The 17,145-nt window shown below is 35.2% G+C and overlaps 1 protein-coding gene across 2 annotated transcripts; it reads left to right on the top strand.

Annotated features, from left to right (window-relative positions):
- The first annotated feature begins 3,604 nt into the window (after positions 1 to 3,604).
- Positions 3,605 to 17,145, top strand: LOC128231398 (transcriptional activator protein Pur-beta-like). 2 transcript variants are annotated; one of them, XM_052944179.1, is made up of 8 exons: positions 3,609 to 3,729; positions 6,300 to 6,338; positions 9,562 to 9,668; positions 10,057 to 10,159; positions 10,581 to 10,699; positions 13,211 to 13,331; positions 13,759 to 13,865; positions 14,268 to 17,145. In XM_052944179.1, exons 1-8 carry the CDS (start codon positions 3,690 to 3,692, stop codon positions 14,373 to 14,375), a joined length of 744 nt encoding a protein of 247 aa, XP_052800139.1. In that variant the 5' UTR covers positions 3,609 to 3,689; the 3' UTR covers positions 14,376 to 17,145. The 2 variants fall into 2 exon arrangements, with proteins under 2 accessions (XP_052800140.1, XP_052800139.1); XM_052944180.1 differs by lacking the exon at positions 6,300 to 6,338 and having other exon boundaries at positions 3,605 to 3,729.

The following is a 17,145-nucleotide window of genomic DNA, read 5'->3' on the forward strand; positions in this document are numbered from 1 at the left end:
TCTCGAACAGCATTTTGTACGAGCACGATATGTAGTCTGGGTTGATTTGAAACAACAGGTCTCGAACACTGTCCATATATCGAGAGTCGGATGCGTTGCACCAGGCAGAACATTTCGTCTTGGTGCGGAAACGGGAGTTCTTTTCCAAGATATCAGACCGTGCATTGCTCGAAAAATCAACGCCGCCAGATACCATAGATATTCCTAAAATAGAGGAATAATATTATTATCCAACTACCAAGTATTCACTAAATCATTCACAATCCAATTCAAGTGTTCGCGTTTCATCTGTTATGTGCGGTTTATGTACGTACGGACGTTACAGATATTAATTTTCCTTCTTGGATCGAATATATCTTAAATAGAAATGAATACAATTATGAACGATTTTTGTAAGATTAAAGGAGTTATAATTTTCGTTATATTTTCTTTTAATTTGAATTGTATTAAATAAAAGCATTCAAGTACACACGGTATAACCTTATCACATTTGGTATTCCATTTGTTTCACGGAATACTGCAGAACCACTGAACCGGTGTTGTTAATGCTGGTGTTGCTGTGAGTGCAACTGTAAATAAGTATTAATCCTTTTCCTACTTATTATTGCTCTCTTTTTTATTTTTATCTGAATATCATGCACTAAAATTTGTCAATATTTATGTAACTTGTTTTATACTGTAACAATTAAAGCTGCACTCTCACAGATTGAACGTTTTGACAACTTTTTTTTACTTTTTGTCTTTGAACGAGTCAATTTTTTTGCGAAAATCCATGGAAACCGGTTATATAAGACGGCTGAGAAAAATCAGATCGCAGATTTTTATTTTTAAGTTATTTTTTTTTGATAATTTATGCATTTTCTTAAACGATTGCAGCCATTTAACATTAATTTTCAGACGGAAATATGAAAATCTACTATCTGATTTTTTGCCATCTTATATCATTGGTTTGCAGATATTTACTAAAAAAATGCTCATTCCAAGACAAGAAATAAAAAAGTTGTTAAAATGGTAAATCTGTGAGAGTGCAGAGCTCTATAAATACTAGGCGTTTCCTCATTCGGAAATCCTTGGAACTGTTGTTTTCGATAAAAATGGCGCTCCAAATGGCGTTTTCTTACACCATATGAAGAAAACACACACACACACACACAATAAATGGACCAGCATGCGCACGGCATAGGTATGGCGTCGGTGACCAAACATTCGACGTCTATTTCTGTTATGAAGAACATGTTAGGATAGCGAACAAAAAACCAACGTCTAACAGAAATCCATACGAGAAAATGCCCACGTTGGAATTGGACGCCTGAGCAACGTCGTATACACTTATTAAATCGTTGCTTATTGGGTGAACAGGAACAAATATGCCCATTTCTGCCCAAATCTTCGACAAATATAACTTGGTCCACTTGCATATGGCAATGTGATCATGGATGCGTATTACTCGACGTCGGATTCACGTCGCAAAAAACGCCTACAAACGTTCACTAGTATCCGACAACAAACCCAATAGGCATCCTGGTCTGTCCATTTATGTATTGTGTTTGTTCAGGCTGATGGCACGGTGCAGTTGGGAAACTCTCAACTTAATAAGTTATTTAGCTTTTAAATTCATGTTATGCTTTAAAACTGTTTTGCCATATCGAACGAGAATACAATGTTTACACCTCAACTTCCATTCTTTAAATGAACTGCCTTTCAGCAATTGCGTTTATCAATCGATGAACGGAACATCTTCGGATATGTTCGGATCGCAATTCATCGCATAATAATAAACATGAAAAATAATCATCTTGTTATTATTTGTATTATGTCTGCAGGTCCCGTAAAATATAAATCCATATTTAAGGAAGTGTTATTTTATAATATCTAAAAATTATTGTTGCCATAAGTGTTTCAATTTTACGTTTAAAAGTTATTTCAAATGGTTGATCTTTTCCGCGTTATTGTGACGTCATTTGAAAAAATGTTTTCGGTTACAGTCTGGTTGTTCTATTTACAGAATTGGTAAGAAAAGATTACTGAAAGGTTTTCTTAAATAATATGAGGTATCTAACATTTCTTGAATGAAATAGATGAATAATTGGTGTAAATATAAGGAATGAATTGCGGGGTTGATGTCATTATCGGGGATATGAACGCAATTGGGCTGGTCAAATTACGCGTGGAGTCCTGCTGGACTCCACACACTTTGACCAGCCCAATTGCGTTCATACCCCGATAATGACATAAACCCCGCAATTCATTCCTTAAATTAACACACTAAGTTCAGTCATAAGCATTCAATTGAAAAATAAACATGTTCGCAGGACTGTATTTTACTCATAAAATTTTCACAGGTATACAGTACAGTTGGCATTTATTTCTTTACAAAAATAACTGAGATACTTCAGGCGACGAAATAGAAGCAGCATTAATACAGCTTGGTGACCACATGAAAGGAAGGGTAAATGGTATGCTTAGATTTTCAGCAGGCTTTGCTTAGTGACTGACTTTTGAAACCAACATCATAAATCTACAAAGGCATCATGGTCGATTTAAAAAACCTAATTTAACAAGTTGAAGCATTTTAAGATATAAGGTTTAGTATATCACAAAATAAGTACGCAAAAGTGACCCATTTAATTATTTCCGAAAGCAAACGTGACTGAAAAACAAGCGTGTTTAAAAGACAAGAGGCTGTGGAGTTTCACTTGCTAGGAGTCCGTGGCGAAGCTACGTATAGGCCTTGTAAGAAAAATTACAAATTCAAAAACATGTAACCCTAAAATGCAATAAAAATAGCTACTTAAATACTTTGAACAACTTTAAAAATTGTTTTATTTTAACCCAATCAAGTTTGGTGCTTAATTAAACTGAGTGCAGTGTGTTTTGCTTGATTTTATTGAAATCTTTGCAAACATAAGTTAGTGTGTATAATGTGCATATTAAAGTCCCCAATCTAACATAAAATCATGAGGCCTACAAGCCTTTTAGGCCTTACGACGCCACTGGGAGTGTAACAAACCAAAGCGAAATGGAGTCTTATACTTTTGGATTGCAGTTCAGTGAATATGTGTGGAACAAGAAATATATCACGCTACATTAAGTCGTATTGATAAGTCGACATGCAGTGCATTTAAATAGACCTACAGTACAATATTTAGCGGTAAAATAAGTTTTAAACAAATTATCTTTACGACAAGCCTTTTTGAAAAGCTGCTAACGGATGTGACGTAATAATGCATGTGTATTCAAAATTCTTAGAACTGACCGAAATATCTGCTGCCCGATAAAGTGGTAAGATTAGAAATTTTAACGAAAATACCTTCAAAGGCTTCCATTCTTCGGAGTTCTCACGTTCAATAATTCGGATTTCGCGCTAGATATAATGACGTCATTGTAATTAACCTGTACGCGCACCTGTTAACACGCCTTTGTTTTTAATTATAGGTGTTTTAAATTCAGCTTGCTAAGTAAAATGAAAGCGGGATAGTTGTACTTGGTCTGTTAAACATAAAACACAGATGAGTACATACATGAATTATCGTTTATTTCCCAAATTAATCGTTTATATCATGCTCTCATTTTTGTTTACAGCCAAAACGAAAGTAGAAATTACACAGTGTGACCCTATAACCTCATGAATAATTCATGCCAGAATTGTTAGAAGGAGGCTACGGATTGTAGGTTTGAGAGTCTTGAACATGTCGGACAGAGAGAGTGGAGATGAGCAGCAGGCCCAGGGTAAGTAAACGTACATTGAGGCATTATTATTGCAGATACAGTATGCCCCCATTTGTCCGACTTCCTCGCAATATGTGTGAATGCTGACATAGCGAATACTGTTACCCACACTCGTGTCAATATATACGTGTGTCGGGATAATAGCCGGTAAATTTTAATTGTAACTGGATTGACAGTTATTAGGATGTACTGACATGAGTCCTTTTGTTATTTTCATGTACATATAGAGAATAGTTGAGCATCTAAATACAGTTATTTTCATGCCGCTTCAAAATATGCAACTTCACAAAACAACATGGCAGCTAAAACAGTTTACCATGACCCAATTTTGAAGAGGTTTTGGAAAAATGAAGCAGTGTTGTAGATAAAAAGTAAGGATACGACAGTTATATAAAAAGGGTCACTGAATGCACTTTTTGACACAACAAATACCAAAACAGCCCATGTATGTTTAGAATGATGTGTTGAAATGTTTATCTGATTTTTTTTGAAAGATTTACCTTCCCCTTGCAATTAAAGGGACTCTCATGTTCATATATTGGCAAATAGAAACTACAATATGTATATTTTTTATACTGTTCTGAATGCAAGTAACGTTATTGCAAATCTTTAGTAAACTAAGTTACTGAAAGCTTGCACCATGCAGGACAGTTAGAGGACCATGTAAGATTTATGTTGCAATGTTAAGCAAGTAACATAAGCATTAATGAACTTTATAGTGGACCAAAAGTTTAAAAATCTGCTATGTAAATGTTAGGGGGCGGGCATGGTTACAATCTATATAGGGAGCAGGTGCTGCAATCAGCATAGAGCAACAGATTTGATATTGCAAAGCCTGTAGCACTTCTGATAGTTCTGAATGTTCAATAAAAAAATTGTTTTTTTCTTTGGACAATTAAACATGTTTCCTAGCTTTTCGTAAGTCAAATGCATCTGTCATCATGGGATCAAGTGTATTGACGGATAGTAAATGAGAAGAAGATTATGCCCTCTGCTTGGTGTCGATCCCCATAGTGATTAGCTGAACATAGATGTCAATGACTAGTGGTCAAAACCTTGTTGTATCTGTATGATCACATCTAAATGAATTTGGTCAAGCATTAGCTGAATTTTAAATTACTTCGCAATTCTGTATTATGATGTTGTTTGCAAGACCCACGGTCTGTAAGTGATGGGTCAGTCATTTTTAGGAGTAAGCAGTCTAAATTTAGTTAATTATTTAAGCTTGTTTGACGAAAATTGACCAGGCATTGGAAGAATGTAAAATAAACATGGAAATTTGCTCACACAATTGTTCACAAAGTCCTTGAGGGAACTGGGTGGTTTATTGATGGCTTTAGACCACAAAATTGTCAAACGATATTTATGATACACACATTAAAACATGTTGTACCCCTGGTGCTCATGAACATCGTAGAATAATTTTAGGTGCAGTGCTATTGTTATACCCCCACAAACAAAGTTTGAGGTGGTATATAGGAGTGAGCTTGTCGGTCGGTCGGTCGGTCTGTCGGTCGGTCGGTCTGTCTTTCGGTTTTCATGGTTTCCGGACGATAATTCATGAAAGGCTAGACAGATTTGAAAAAATTTTGGTACACAGGTGTAACATCAGAAGATACAGGTCAAGTTCAATATTGTGGCTTGTGGGGCCAAGGTCAAGGTTACTGTTACTAAAAATAGAAAAACGGTTTCCGGACGATAACTCCTGAAAGGCATGACAGATTTGAATTTTTTTTGGTACACAGGTGTAACATCTGAAGATACAGGTCAAGTTCGATATTGGGGCTGGTGGGGCCAAGGTCAAGGTCACTGTTACTAAAAAAAGAAAATTGGTTTCTGGACGATAACTCATGAAAGGCTAAACGGATTTGAACAATTTTTGGTACACAGGTGTAACATCAGAAGATACAGATCAAGTTCGATATTGGGGCTGGTGGGGTCAAGGTCACTGTTACTAAAAATAGAAAAATGGTTTCCGGACGATAACTCATGAAAGGCTTGACAGATTTGAACATTTTTTGGTACACAGGTGTAACATCAGAAGATACAGGTCAAGTTCGATATTGGGGCTGGTGGGGCCAAGGTCAAGGTCACTGTAATGTTACTAAAAATAGAAAAATGGTTTCTGCTTCGTAACTTTAATTGGGCATGAGATATTGTGATGAAACTTGCTGTATAGGCAGCCTCTGTGAAGACAATGCTTGTGATTGAAAATTGGGCCAGTGGAGTAAAGGTTTTTGTGCACTGTTACGAAAATAGAAAAACGGTTTCCGAACAAACAGTACATGCATGATAAAAGAAGATGCAGTGTGCAGTAACCTTGGAGTTATGGCCTCTATTCAAAGGAATGGTTTGCCATTCCTGTGTCCAGGCGGCATTTGGGGGTATTCGTCACTCCTGTGACAGCTCTAGTTTTTTTCATATATTGATGGTTTTTGCTGTCATGATTTCACATTTCATATTTGCTATTTTATGTGGTGGTTCATGCATTTCTGTCATTCAAAGCATGTAGAGTACAGAGAGACTGTTCAGCTTGAAAGTTTTATTTATGTATTCACTATTATATTTAGGAGAGATTGAAGGACAAATCAAGAAAGAAGATGAAGCCGGTATGTTTGTTAAATGATAGTCCATGTTATTATGGAATACCATGTACACATGTTCAGTTTACCTTGACATTTTTTTCGATTTTGTCTTTTGCCGGGCCAATGTTTTTCTTTCTTTTTTTTACATTTGCATTAACATGCATTGTATCTGTGGAAATGTTTACATGCAATTTCTTCAAATGGATAAATTAAAACACAGAAAACACATTTTCACTATGCAATGCCTTTAAAGAAAAAGGTTAAAGTGTTGTCAGAGCCTTGGTGTCTTTGTCATTGACAACAATGTTGTTCGCAATGGCCACATAAGTCAAACACATGTTGCAGTGGAAATATGCATTTGTAAAACAAGATCCATACCAGTAGGTAAATAGTTCTCAGACCATACAGTTCTTGGATTTTCACTTTTCAGTTTGAAGGTTAGAAATGAAAGGCCTGGCTTTTATTAGGGGTGCAAAGGAATATTTGATCGAACGTTGATATTCAAATGTCAAAATCAGCTGTGTTGTTGTGTATAAAGTTCTTTTGACTTGTTTTTACAAAGATTGGTGCCAGAAGCATAAAGGGGATGACAATATGCTATTAATTAGGGACCAATTGTTGCAATTTTTTGGGTACTATAAAATAAATTGTCACCATAATTGTACAATAACTGGCTATAAGACAAGTGGCATCAAAGTTTGAATGATTTTCAGTACACTTAAATTGCCATGGCAATTTAGGATTTAAGGAATCAACTTCACAACAAAGTTTTGTCTTGCCCGCCATTTAAGCTGTGCAATATCACTCAAATCGACATGATGATGTAATATGCTGAAAGTCTTGCTTGAAAATATCTGATCTCGAAACATTCTTAGATAGTTTAACTAACAAGGTTTGTATTGCTTAAAAAGGTTGTACATAATACATATGTAGAGCGAACAAACAAACTCAGGCAGATATCTGCAAACATTGAAGCGCTTGACTATAACCAGTTTAATAAGTGTCTATCGTTTCAATTTATTGGTGTTTATTGTTAGACCCTTGTCGAGGTTATGGAAAACACTGAACATATTTGACATACAATAATAAATAAATCTTGGTTTATAGCTAGTAATATTAGTTACAACAACTGCTAAAATATTTATTTTGGAAATCAAATATTCGATCAAATATATACCAAATATTCGAACATTAATTTTGCTATTAATTTGCATTCCTAATTTTATCAATCAGGCCCTAAAAATTTCTGTAGGTTGGAACACTTTCCAATAGGTAAATCTAAAAATAGCAACAAATATAAAGTTTTTGTTTACATTGTTTTTAACTGAAAATATTAGAAATTCTACCGCTTTTAAACCCAAACTACCGCTTTTGAGACCTAAATCTACCTCTCTGTCTTTGCCAAAGGTTCACATGTCTGGTAAAGATCATTTTTAATGAAATATTAAAAGTTGATCTCTTTTTATAAAGTCACCGTTTATTTATGCTGAAAATTTCAATAGCAGTGCGCATGCGCCAAAAAGTACCAATCAACCAACGTTTTGCCTACTGGTAGCTTTAATAATTGTCAAGTGATGGCCTTGTTCAACAAACAAGGTTTGGCATTTGCAACACTGCGCTCTTGTCTATCATTTACATGGATTTAATAACATACATATACATATATTAATATTCAGGTTCAGAACTACAGATTAATGGTTTCAGTATTGCTGTTCATCAGTGTATGAAAACATTTGGTCAGTGTACTGTTTGTGAAGCTTGAAGTACTTAAAGATTATCAGTGCTGTGACAAAATGTTTTCATTCACAGATGAACCACAATTCACTCTAAATATTTTATGGTTATATTTATACTTGTTTTTTGTAAATTTTCTTTAAATTAATCCAACTACAATACTAAAGGTATCGCTTCCAAAACTATCAAGCAAAGTTTTAATTTTGACATCACTTGTTTCATCAGCGTCACATGTTTACCAGTCGCTAGCATTGTTTTTATAGTATCAGAGGTATTCCTATGATGTATAACTGTTCATCGAAACATGAAAACATTAGAAAGGATATGACATGTGTTCATGGAAACATGATTGCAGTATGAAGGAATGACTTGTGTTCATCTAAGGAAGTGTAATGGGATACATGTGGTGCTTTGCTTATCCTTATACAGATGAAATGTGAAGATTTCTTGTCAGGGTAAATTGAACATTGGCTATGAGTAGGAAAGTTTGTCTGTCTACCATTCACCTGAATGCAAACAATAATATGTAATCACCCTGTCTGTCTGTCCAGCTGTTCATCCATATTTTGTATGTTTGTTTTTTTCTAAACTGTTTAGAATATCATCTTCAAACTTCAAGTTTGTTCACTGTAACAAAACAGTCTTATGACCAGTGTTTGACATGTCCACATTGCAAGAACCATAACCTTTGAGGCCCACAGTTCTTTAATTGTCTACCTTGAAATAAAAAAGAGTTTCAGCAAATTGAATTTCAGTTCATTAAAACTTAGAACTATTTTGAGTGGAATTAACTTAGCTCAACTGTCTTTATATTGAATATGTTTTTAAAATAGGGAAAAAAATATATATCAATATTACTTTTGCATTGACAAGACAGCAATGTGAACATGTACAATTGATAAAAGAATATTTTTTTTTAACATTCTTTTAAACAGCTCCCTCTGTCAATTATGCCGTCATTTGGGAACCTGATCACATCTTGTGATATGTCAGGTTTAAAAGGCTTCTGGTGATGGGCATGCATGAAGAAAAAAATTGGATGACAGACAGACTTGTTAATTAATGTTCTGCTTCCATACAGCATTATAATTGCGCTGCCGTAATGTTGCAGTTTTATTGCAAAATTGTTCGCTTCCAGTTTCAGACCGCACATTATAACTAACACAGTTGCATGAGGTGATACAGGGCTGTGTTAATACAGTCGGAACAAACATTGTTAACAGAATACCATGTGCAAATTTCAACCATTTTGTGGTTATTTAGTTTTTATGTACAGTATTTGAGTCTGTTGGGGACAAAGTTGTCCATTTATTTTAAATGATGACTTCATGAAATTAACATTGTACAAACATACAAATATGTTTAAGACATTTTGTTAAATATTTTGGTTAACTTGTTTATTTACAAAACATTTTTGGAAGCCATTATATAAACACTAGAACTACCGGTAGTAATTCAACAAAGGCGATGCCTGGGGTCCCTGTTGGATGTGTTATTATTGTATGTTTTACAGTATCTGGGGAGCAGGAGTTGGCCACGCGGACTCTTACCATCCAGTCCAAGCGCTTTTATCTGGATGTGAAACAGAACAGGCGCGGTCGCTTCATCAAAATTGCAGAGGTACTAAATAGGCCCCTTGTAGAAGGGAATGTCACTGAAAAATAAAACAGTTTTGTCCTAAGTTTTATTTCTTACAAGGCCTTTTTAGTTTCGTGTTTTTAGTGCGTTTCTAATCTTTTCGGATTTATATTAAAAATAAAACATTTTATTGAGATTTATTTATTTCCACAACTAATCAAATAGCTCATAAAGTAATTCTAAGAATCTAAAGTTAATACTTCCAAGTACCAGGTAATTCCACTTGGAAGGGAATTTGCCTGACTTTCAATATGAAATACTATCAATTATGCATACTGGGTGCCTTGTGAGGTGTTGTTTTGTAGCAAGTCCAACCTCACTCCATTTCTGGTACTGTTGTATATATAATTGTCATGGTGTATATACCCAGGTTGGTGCAGGTGGGAAGAAGAGTCGTCTTCTTCTGGCCATGTCCTCTGCTGCAGAGTTCCGAGACCACTTAACAGAGTTCAGTGATCACTACTCATCATTGGGTAGGTTTTGGTGAGGGGTAATATTATTTGTAAGAGTAAATTAGGTAACTTTTGGTCAGTGTTTAACGAAACATAGGTCATTTTAAATAAAGTAATCATAATTATGCATTTAGCTTGCAATTCAAAGAATAGAGTGGAAGTATTGTCTAAACATTGATGTCATTGCCTGTACCGGCAACATCAGCATTGTGCGATAACTGTATATTTTGCTGAAGTCCTGTAACCTTTAAACAATACTGTGAAAGCTGGTGCTTATGTCAAGCATGAAAACAGGCTCATGAGTGGCAAGTTCCATCACTTGCTTAGACATTTCTAGGTTTTTGCCCCTTGATTACCTGAGAAAAACTGACAAGCTTTGGCATCCCCTTCAGGTGCTTGTTAGACCATGAGAAGTACATGTTTTTTGTTCTAATCTCTTCAGGTCCACCAAATCCTGAAAACCTGCCTGAAGATGGTAAATTGAAGAGTGAGGTGATGACCAAGGACAATAAGAGATACTATCTCGATCTCAAGGAAAACCAACGGGGAAGGTTCCTTAGGGTAGGTGCTGTGAGTGCAAAATTTAGCTGAAGGAAACAAGCTCGGCAGGTACTTAGGGTATGTGCGCTGAGTACAAATTTAGCTGAAGGAAAACAAGCAGGGCAGTCAGGTACTTAGGGTAGGTGCTCACGGAGCAAATAAAGTACAAGGCAAACTAGTGGGGCAAGTCATTTCGGGTACCGGTAGGTGCTCTGAGTGCAATATTAGCACAAGGAAAACCAGCGGGGCAGGTTCCTTAGGGCAGGTCAAGTTTTTTTTAGAGTATGTGCTCTTATTGCAAATACATCACTAGGAAAACCAGCAGGGAATGCACCTTCGGGTAGGGGCTCTTACTGCAAATATAGCACATTGTAAACCAGCGTAGCAGGCTTCTTAGGGTCAGAGAAGGTTTCTTAGGGTTAGTGCTCTCATTGTAAATAGAGCACAAGGAAAACAAGCGGAGCAAGTTCCTTAGGGTAGGTGCTGTCATTACCAAAAAAGCACAGGGGAAAACCATTGGGGCAAGTTTCTTAGGGTACTTGCTCTTGAGTTTAAATTTAGCAGAAGGAAACCCAGCGGGGCAAGTACTTTCAAGTAGGTGCTCACTTTGCAAATATAGCACATGAAAAACATGCCCCGCAAGTTAATAAAGGTAGGTGCTGTTATTGCAATCATAGCACAAGGAAACTCAGCCAGGCAGGGTCCTAAGGATAGGTACGATCATTGTAAATAAGGGATGCAAATGAATATTTGATCGAACGTTTGATATTTGAATGTCAAAATCGGTATTCGAATATTCGATGTTTTTTGTTTGATTAAAAGAACACCTTTTGCCAACAACTGTGTTGTTGTATAAATGTACTGGTCTTGTTTTTACAACGATTGATCCCTAATGCCAGAGGTGTGAACGTGATGATACTTTACACGCGTCACATGTTAATAAGGGACATATCGTCGGGGACTATAACGTACAATACGAAAACTGGCTATTAGACAAGTGACATCAAACAAGTTTCAATTATTTTCGGTAAAATTTAATGACCATTCCAATAATGGATATACGGAATTATCTAATAAAGTGACGTCATGGCTGCCAATTAAGCTCTGCGATATAGCTCAAATCGCTGTATTAATATGAATGGCATGTGCTAGCTATGTGCTCTAAACTGTTTCAATATAACGTTGGTGCTGTGAATAGCATAGAATATCGTGTAATGACATTGTTGTACAATAGATGTGTCAGAATTCAGGGTTATTTTCGTTTTAATTATTTAACTAATTTCCGAATAGGTTCTGTCCTACAGAACGACCATCCGTTGCTGCATCACAACATTAAATATTCAAATATTTGATCGAAAGAATTATTGAATATTTGAATATCAATTTTGCCATTCGTTTGCATCCCTATTGTAAATATAGCATGTAAAGAGAAATGTGCAGCCTGTAAGAAGCTGAGTTGATTTATCAAACAGGCAGTTGACAATTAATTACAAAGTACATGAGAGAGCAGGAAAATATTTACCTCATATCTGTCGTATAAAATATGGTATCATTTATTAGGTAGTGTTGACACAGCACATTTTTTCCTTATATGTCCTGCATTGTATAATTGCACATTTGCCATTGTTCTATCATATTCATACTTTTAATGCAATCCACCAGACACAGTGTTTAAGCTGCACTCTCACAGATTGAACGTTTTGACAACTTTTTTATTTTTTGTCTTTGAACGAGCAAATTTTTGCGTAAATATCTGCTAATAACGGTTTAAGCCATAAAACATTAAATTTGGAATGGAAATATGAAAATCTGCGATCTGATCTTTAGTCAGCAGTCCTTCATCACTAGTTCAGTGGTCGGAATTAGCACAAGCCCACAAGCCCTGCACTAGTAGAATGCTTTCTGGGCTTGCTCAGATTCTTGATTTTATATAGCATGGCTTGTTCATGAATTTGATATTAAACAATACCATAAGTATTTGGGCTTGTTCATCCAAAAGTCTAATTTCGATAACTGCTGGTTAGCAGATATTTATGCAAAGATTGGCTAATTCCGAGACAAAAAATTAGAAAGTTGGAAAAACGGTAAATCTGTGAGAGTGCAGTTTTAATGTAAAACATGTCACCAAACTACAGTGAAACATGTTCATAACAATCTCCTGGGTACCTCATATTTCCATTTGCTATAACCAATATTTGTTGAATTGATATAATGAAATTCTTATATATGTTTGGATAATGAGTTAACTACTAATTTATCAACTTTAATGTATGTAAGCCAAGCACAACTAATGATGAGATTTCTTTTTTATTTGAATCTGCACAAATGCATAGACTTTTTCTTCAATGTACAATATTAATCAGGAAATGTCAGCAAAAAAGCAGTTTGTTACAAATGAGCTCCACAGGGAAAACACACATTTCTTATGAAATTTCATTGCAGTTTTATTCTCTTATCAGCTTAATTTGCATAGGAACTTGCAATACATTTTGATGAACATATATTTGACATGAATTCTGTATTGTTGATCAGGTAGCGCAGACTGTGCAAAGAGGTGGCCCACGTTCCCAGATCGCAATCCCGGCACAGGGCCTTATAGAGTTCCGCGATGCTCTCACTGATCTCCTTGATGAGTTTGGCACTGATGACCATGGTAGGATAAGATACATTTAAATTCATTAAATAACATCCTTATCTATCCTGGGGATGTTCATTCACAGGTTCACTGACAAAATTAGTAAGTTGAAGAATTTCAGGTACATATTTTAATTTAATGATTGTCACAATTCAATTTGAAAATTTAGCCTGAACTGACAAATAAAGCTCTTAGTTTCTGATAGTTAGTTTAACTAATCAGAAAAAAATGATTTAAAAAAGTGATCATGTGAAGAGTGTTTTTAAGATGGCCTCTCAGTTCTTATGAGATCCTTGTGACAACAACCATCTGCTTTTTCCTGAATTTTTTTTTTTAAGTTTTTCTAAGCTAGTAGATCGTGTTTTTTGTTTATATTCATATATATTGGTGACTTTTACTATTAATAAAAAACTTGTGAAATGATTATTGAGTGTATATGTTGTAGAGGGGCAGAGTGACCTGCCAGAGAGCAAGTACCTGAGAGTGGAGAACAAAGTGTTCTACTTCGATGTTGGTTCGAACAGAAGGGGAGTCTATCTTAGAGTCTCTGAGGTATGTTAGCTCTCAAACATTAACCAGACCATGAATTTTCAATATTGGCCCTATCTAATCTCTTCTTAATTGGGCATTTTATCCAATAAAGAAGTTTGTGAAGAATTGTGATAGCTTTGGTGTTGTTGTCATCGTGCAAAAACTTTAACCTTGCTCTAAACTCAAAAACAGTTTAAGTTATTCAAATAAAACTTGCTACACAATCACCAGTGACAATACGTACATGTATAACAAGGCACATAACTCTGAATTGTCCTCTGATAGTCCTCTTGGCCTTTTTTTTCTACTTGAGCTTAAAGTTATTTTACAGGACTTTTCGAGTCCCTCTTCCTTTCATAAAGCTTACAAACCAGGTTACACTAAAGAAAATATTCTTTTACAGCTTGCTGATTCTATTCACAGGTTCGGTCCAACTATCGGACTTCGATCACCATTCCAGAGCGATCCTGGGGGCGATTTCGCGACATGTTGTCTGAGTTCACGGACCGAGGTCAAGACGGAGGTCACTAGATGACCTGGGGCATGTCACCAGCAGGAATGTGCTTTGTGGAGGGATCAGTCATTGTTTGAAGGATAGATGTCATTGAATTTTGATTTATTGCTATTGTAAATGATAAGCTCTGGTTCCAAGTTTGTGTTGTTTGTGATACCCTAACTTTGAAAAAAAATGACTGATTAACATTACTCTTACATGCATCTTAACATGTGGGTTCCAGAGCAGGATTGCTTTGAATACCGGATTGAAAAATGTTGAAGAAAGAAGTTTTAATGCAGCTGACCTCGAGGACAAAGTAATATGGAGGAAGATATTAATGAATGAAGATACAAAGAAGTTTAACTGGAAAGAAAGACTTGTGAAACAAAATAACTGCATATCAGTACAATGAAGATGGCAGATGAAAACTGGCCATTCACCATTGCGTTCATCCGTCATGATCGTTTTCATTCATTGAGCACATTTCCTGCAGGACAGAGCACTAGCAGTGAGTGGACCGGCTTGTAGCATAACGGGGTGGGGATTTATCTTTATTGGAAGTCTGATTTTGGTTTAGATGTAGTGGTACTGTAAACTGATGTATTGTACTGACATTGGCTTGATTGTGAGAGTTTCTGGCACTGGGTCGCACATGGGTATTTGTGAGTGAACAATAGTCGGTATGGACACCTGATAGCACTGTTTGGATAAGTTCTTATTTCGTCAACATTTGTTATGTACTGAGACCATATTTCAACTTATCATTCTGAATGTTTTTGGAAAGTTGGAAGTCCTTTTACTTAAATAGTACTTTGTTGAAAATTTATCACATTGTTTGGTTTAAAAACAAAAACAGTTTTATTTTTGGTCTGAAAACAGGAAGCACTTTTGTTTGATAGATAGTTATAAGTTTAAGTCTCAGCTATATTGCGTACAACTGTATCATGAGGATAAATTATCTTTGTCTCTGAAACGGGTCTAAGTAAGCACATGTTCTAGATTAAACCACTAGAACATGATTTGCTACTTCCATCTTTACACAGAACAAAAGGTTTTGAATAATTCTTCATCAAATGATAGTCACATTAATTTAATTACTTGAGTGTTAAGAAAACAATTTTAAATGTACATAGTTTATTTTAAAATCCTTTAACTTAAGTAGTTAAAGATGATCTTTCGATAAGTGTTATGAATTCTGTTAGTGATTTGAATTGTTTTACCTTGCATTTGTTAATAATGTTGTTACTTGTTGATTCTTGTTATGAATTGTTTTTTCTTGCACTGACCTCATTTCATGATAGTTGATGTATTTCTTGCCTTCATAAACTGATGATAGGACATCGTCACATGTTGAAAAATGTATGCAGCAAATTAATGTGTCTTCATCTGTCATCAGTATGACAGTGGAATAAGTGGTTTACTTGTTATCATTTAGGGTGTACTAAAAAAGATTAGGCTAAGAACCATTTCCCTATCGCAGAGGTAATACTCTGTTGAAGAAAATCCTGCTGCCCACCACACTCGGGCATCATTGACACATGTTTTACAACAGATGACATAATGGCTGTTCTATGTTTACATGAATTTTGAAGCAAGAAATATTGGTGCTGGAATTTAATCATAAATCATGACCATTTTTAAACAATTCTGCACATGTAGCAAGGATTCATAAAGTGAAGTGAGGTCGGTGTAAGTGGGAACTGTTAGTTACATACTCATCTCAGTTTGTATTTACTGTGAACATTCAGGCTGCTTGTGAACAAAGAGTAGCCCTAGCCCGCACGCTGCTTTCTGTACGCCATTATAGTACAGATGCACTTTCACTAAGCTCATGTAGGGTGAAAACACATCAGGGCTAGAAGTATGTCCTTGGTTTTCTGAATTATAGTGAATGAATGCTTAGCATTGTCTTAAAATTTAAGGTTAAGGATTTGTTTACGTTATATTTTTGAAACAGCTTTGATTTAAACAAAAAATCTTGATAAGCTGAAAGAAACTTGAAGTATGCTTTTATTCAAATGGCATGAGGATTTCTGTTCAGTTACTTTAAATTAAATACTATGTTTGTGTAACATGAAAAATATTGCTTTTTTATCTTCTGTTCTGTTGTGAATCAAAAACTAACCATTTTCAACCTTTGTCTAGTGACAGAATTTAGCTCTTAGACCAGATTTTTCATAATATTATTGTTTGCAAACTTTTCCTCTGTTACAAGTAGTAAATTCATGAACATTTCTTCTGTTGGCACATTTTACATTGCATTGTTTATTTGCTGTTTACCTGTTTAATTTGAATGTTGGTTTAAGTTTGCTGCAATATAATTAGGTCGTTATGTTGTCTTCATGGTATATCATTACAATGATTATGTCTCAGCTGTAAAACTCATGAAATGCTTTGCAAAAATGTATGAAAACAATACCATTTCAATAGGAGCATGGGCTCTGCTGATTGTGTCAACATTTATTTAAATAAGATACAGTCCCTAACATCAACAATAAATGTTAACCGTTATTACGTGTAATTGTAGCATCGTACATGGATAATTTAATTACTGATAACAATTACGTTCCAACACACTCTTCAGAAATATCCTTTGTATGGTAATAAAAATAAAGATAAAAACATGCACAAACATACAATATGCTGTAACAAATACTTCTGGCAGCTGCTTTAGTTCATCATTTTTATGGAACAATTATTTTTGTACAGAACAACACTATGATTTATTCTGAGGAGATCATTGGCATAAAGATTGTTTCTTTTCTATATCTTACATGTTAATCTATTAAATCCATGAAGTTAGAA

The sequence above is a fragment of the Mya arenaria genome, chromosome 4 (genome assembly GCF_026914265.1).
Source record: "Mya arenaria isolate MELC-2E11 chromosome 4, ASM2691426v1".
Classification (NCBI taxonomy): Eukaryota; Metazoa; Mollusca; class Bivalvia; order Myida; family Myidae; genus Mya; species Mya arenaria.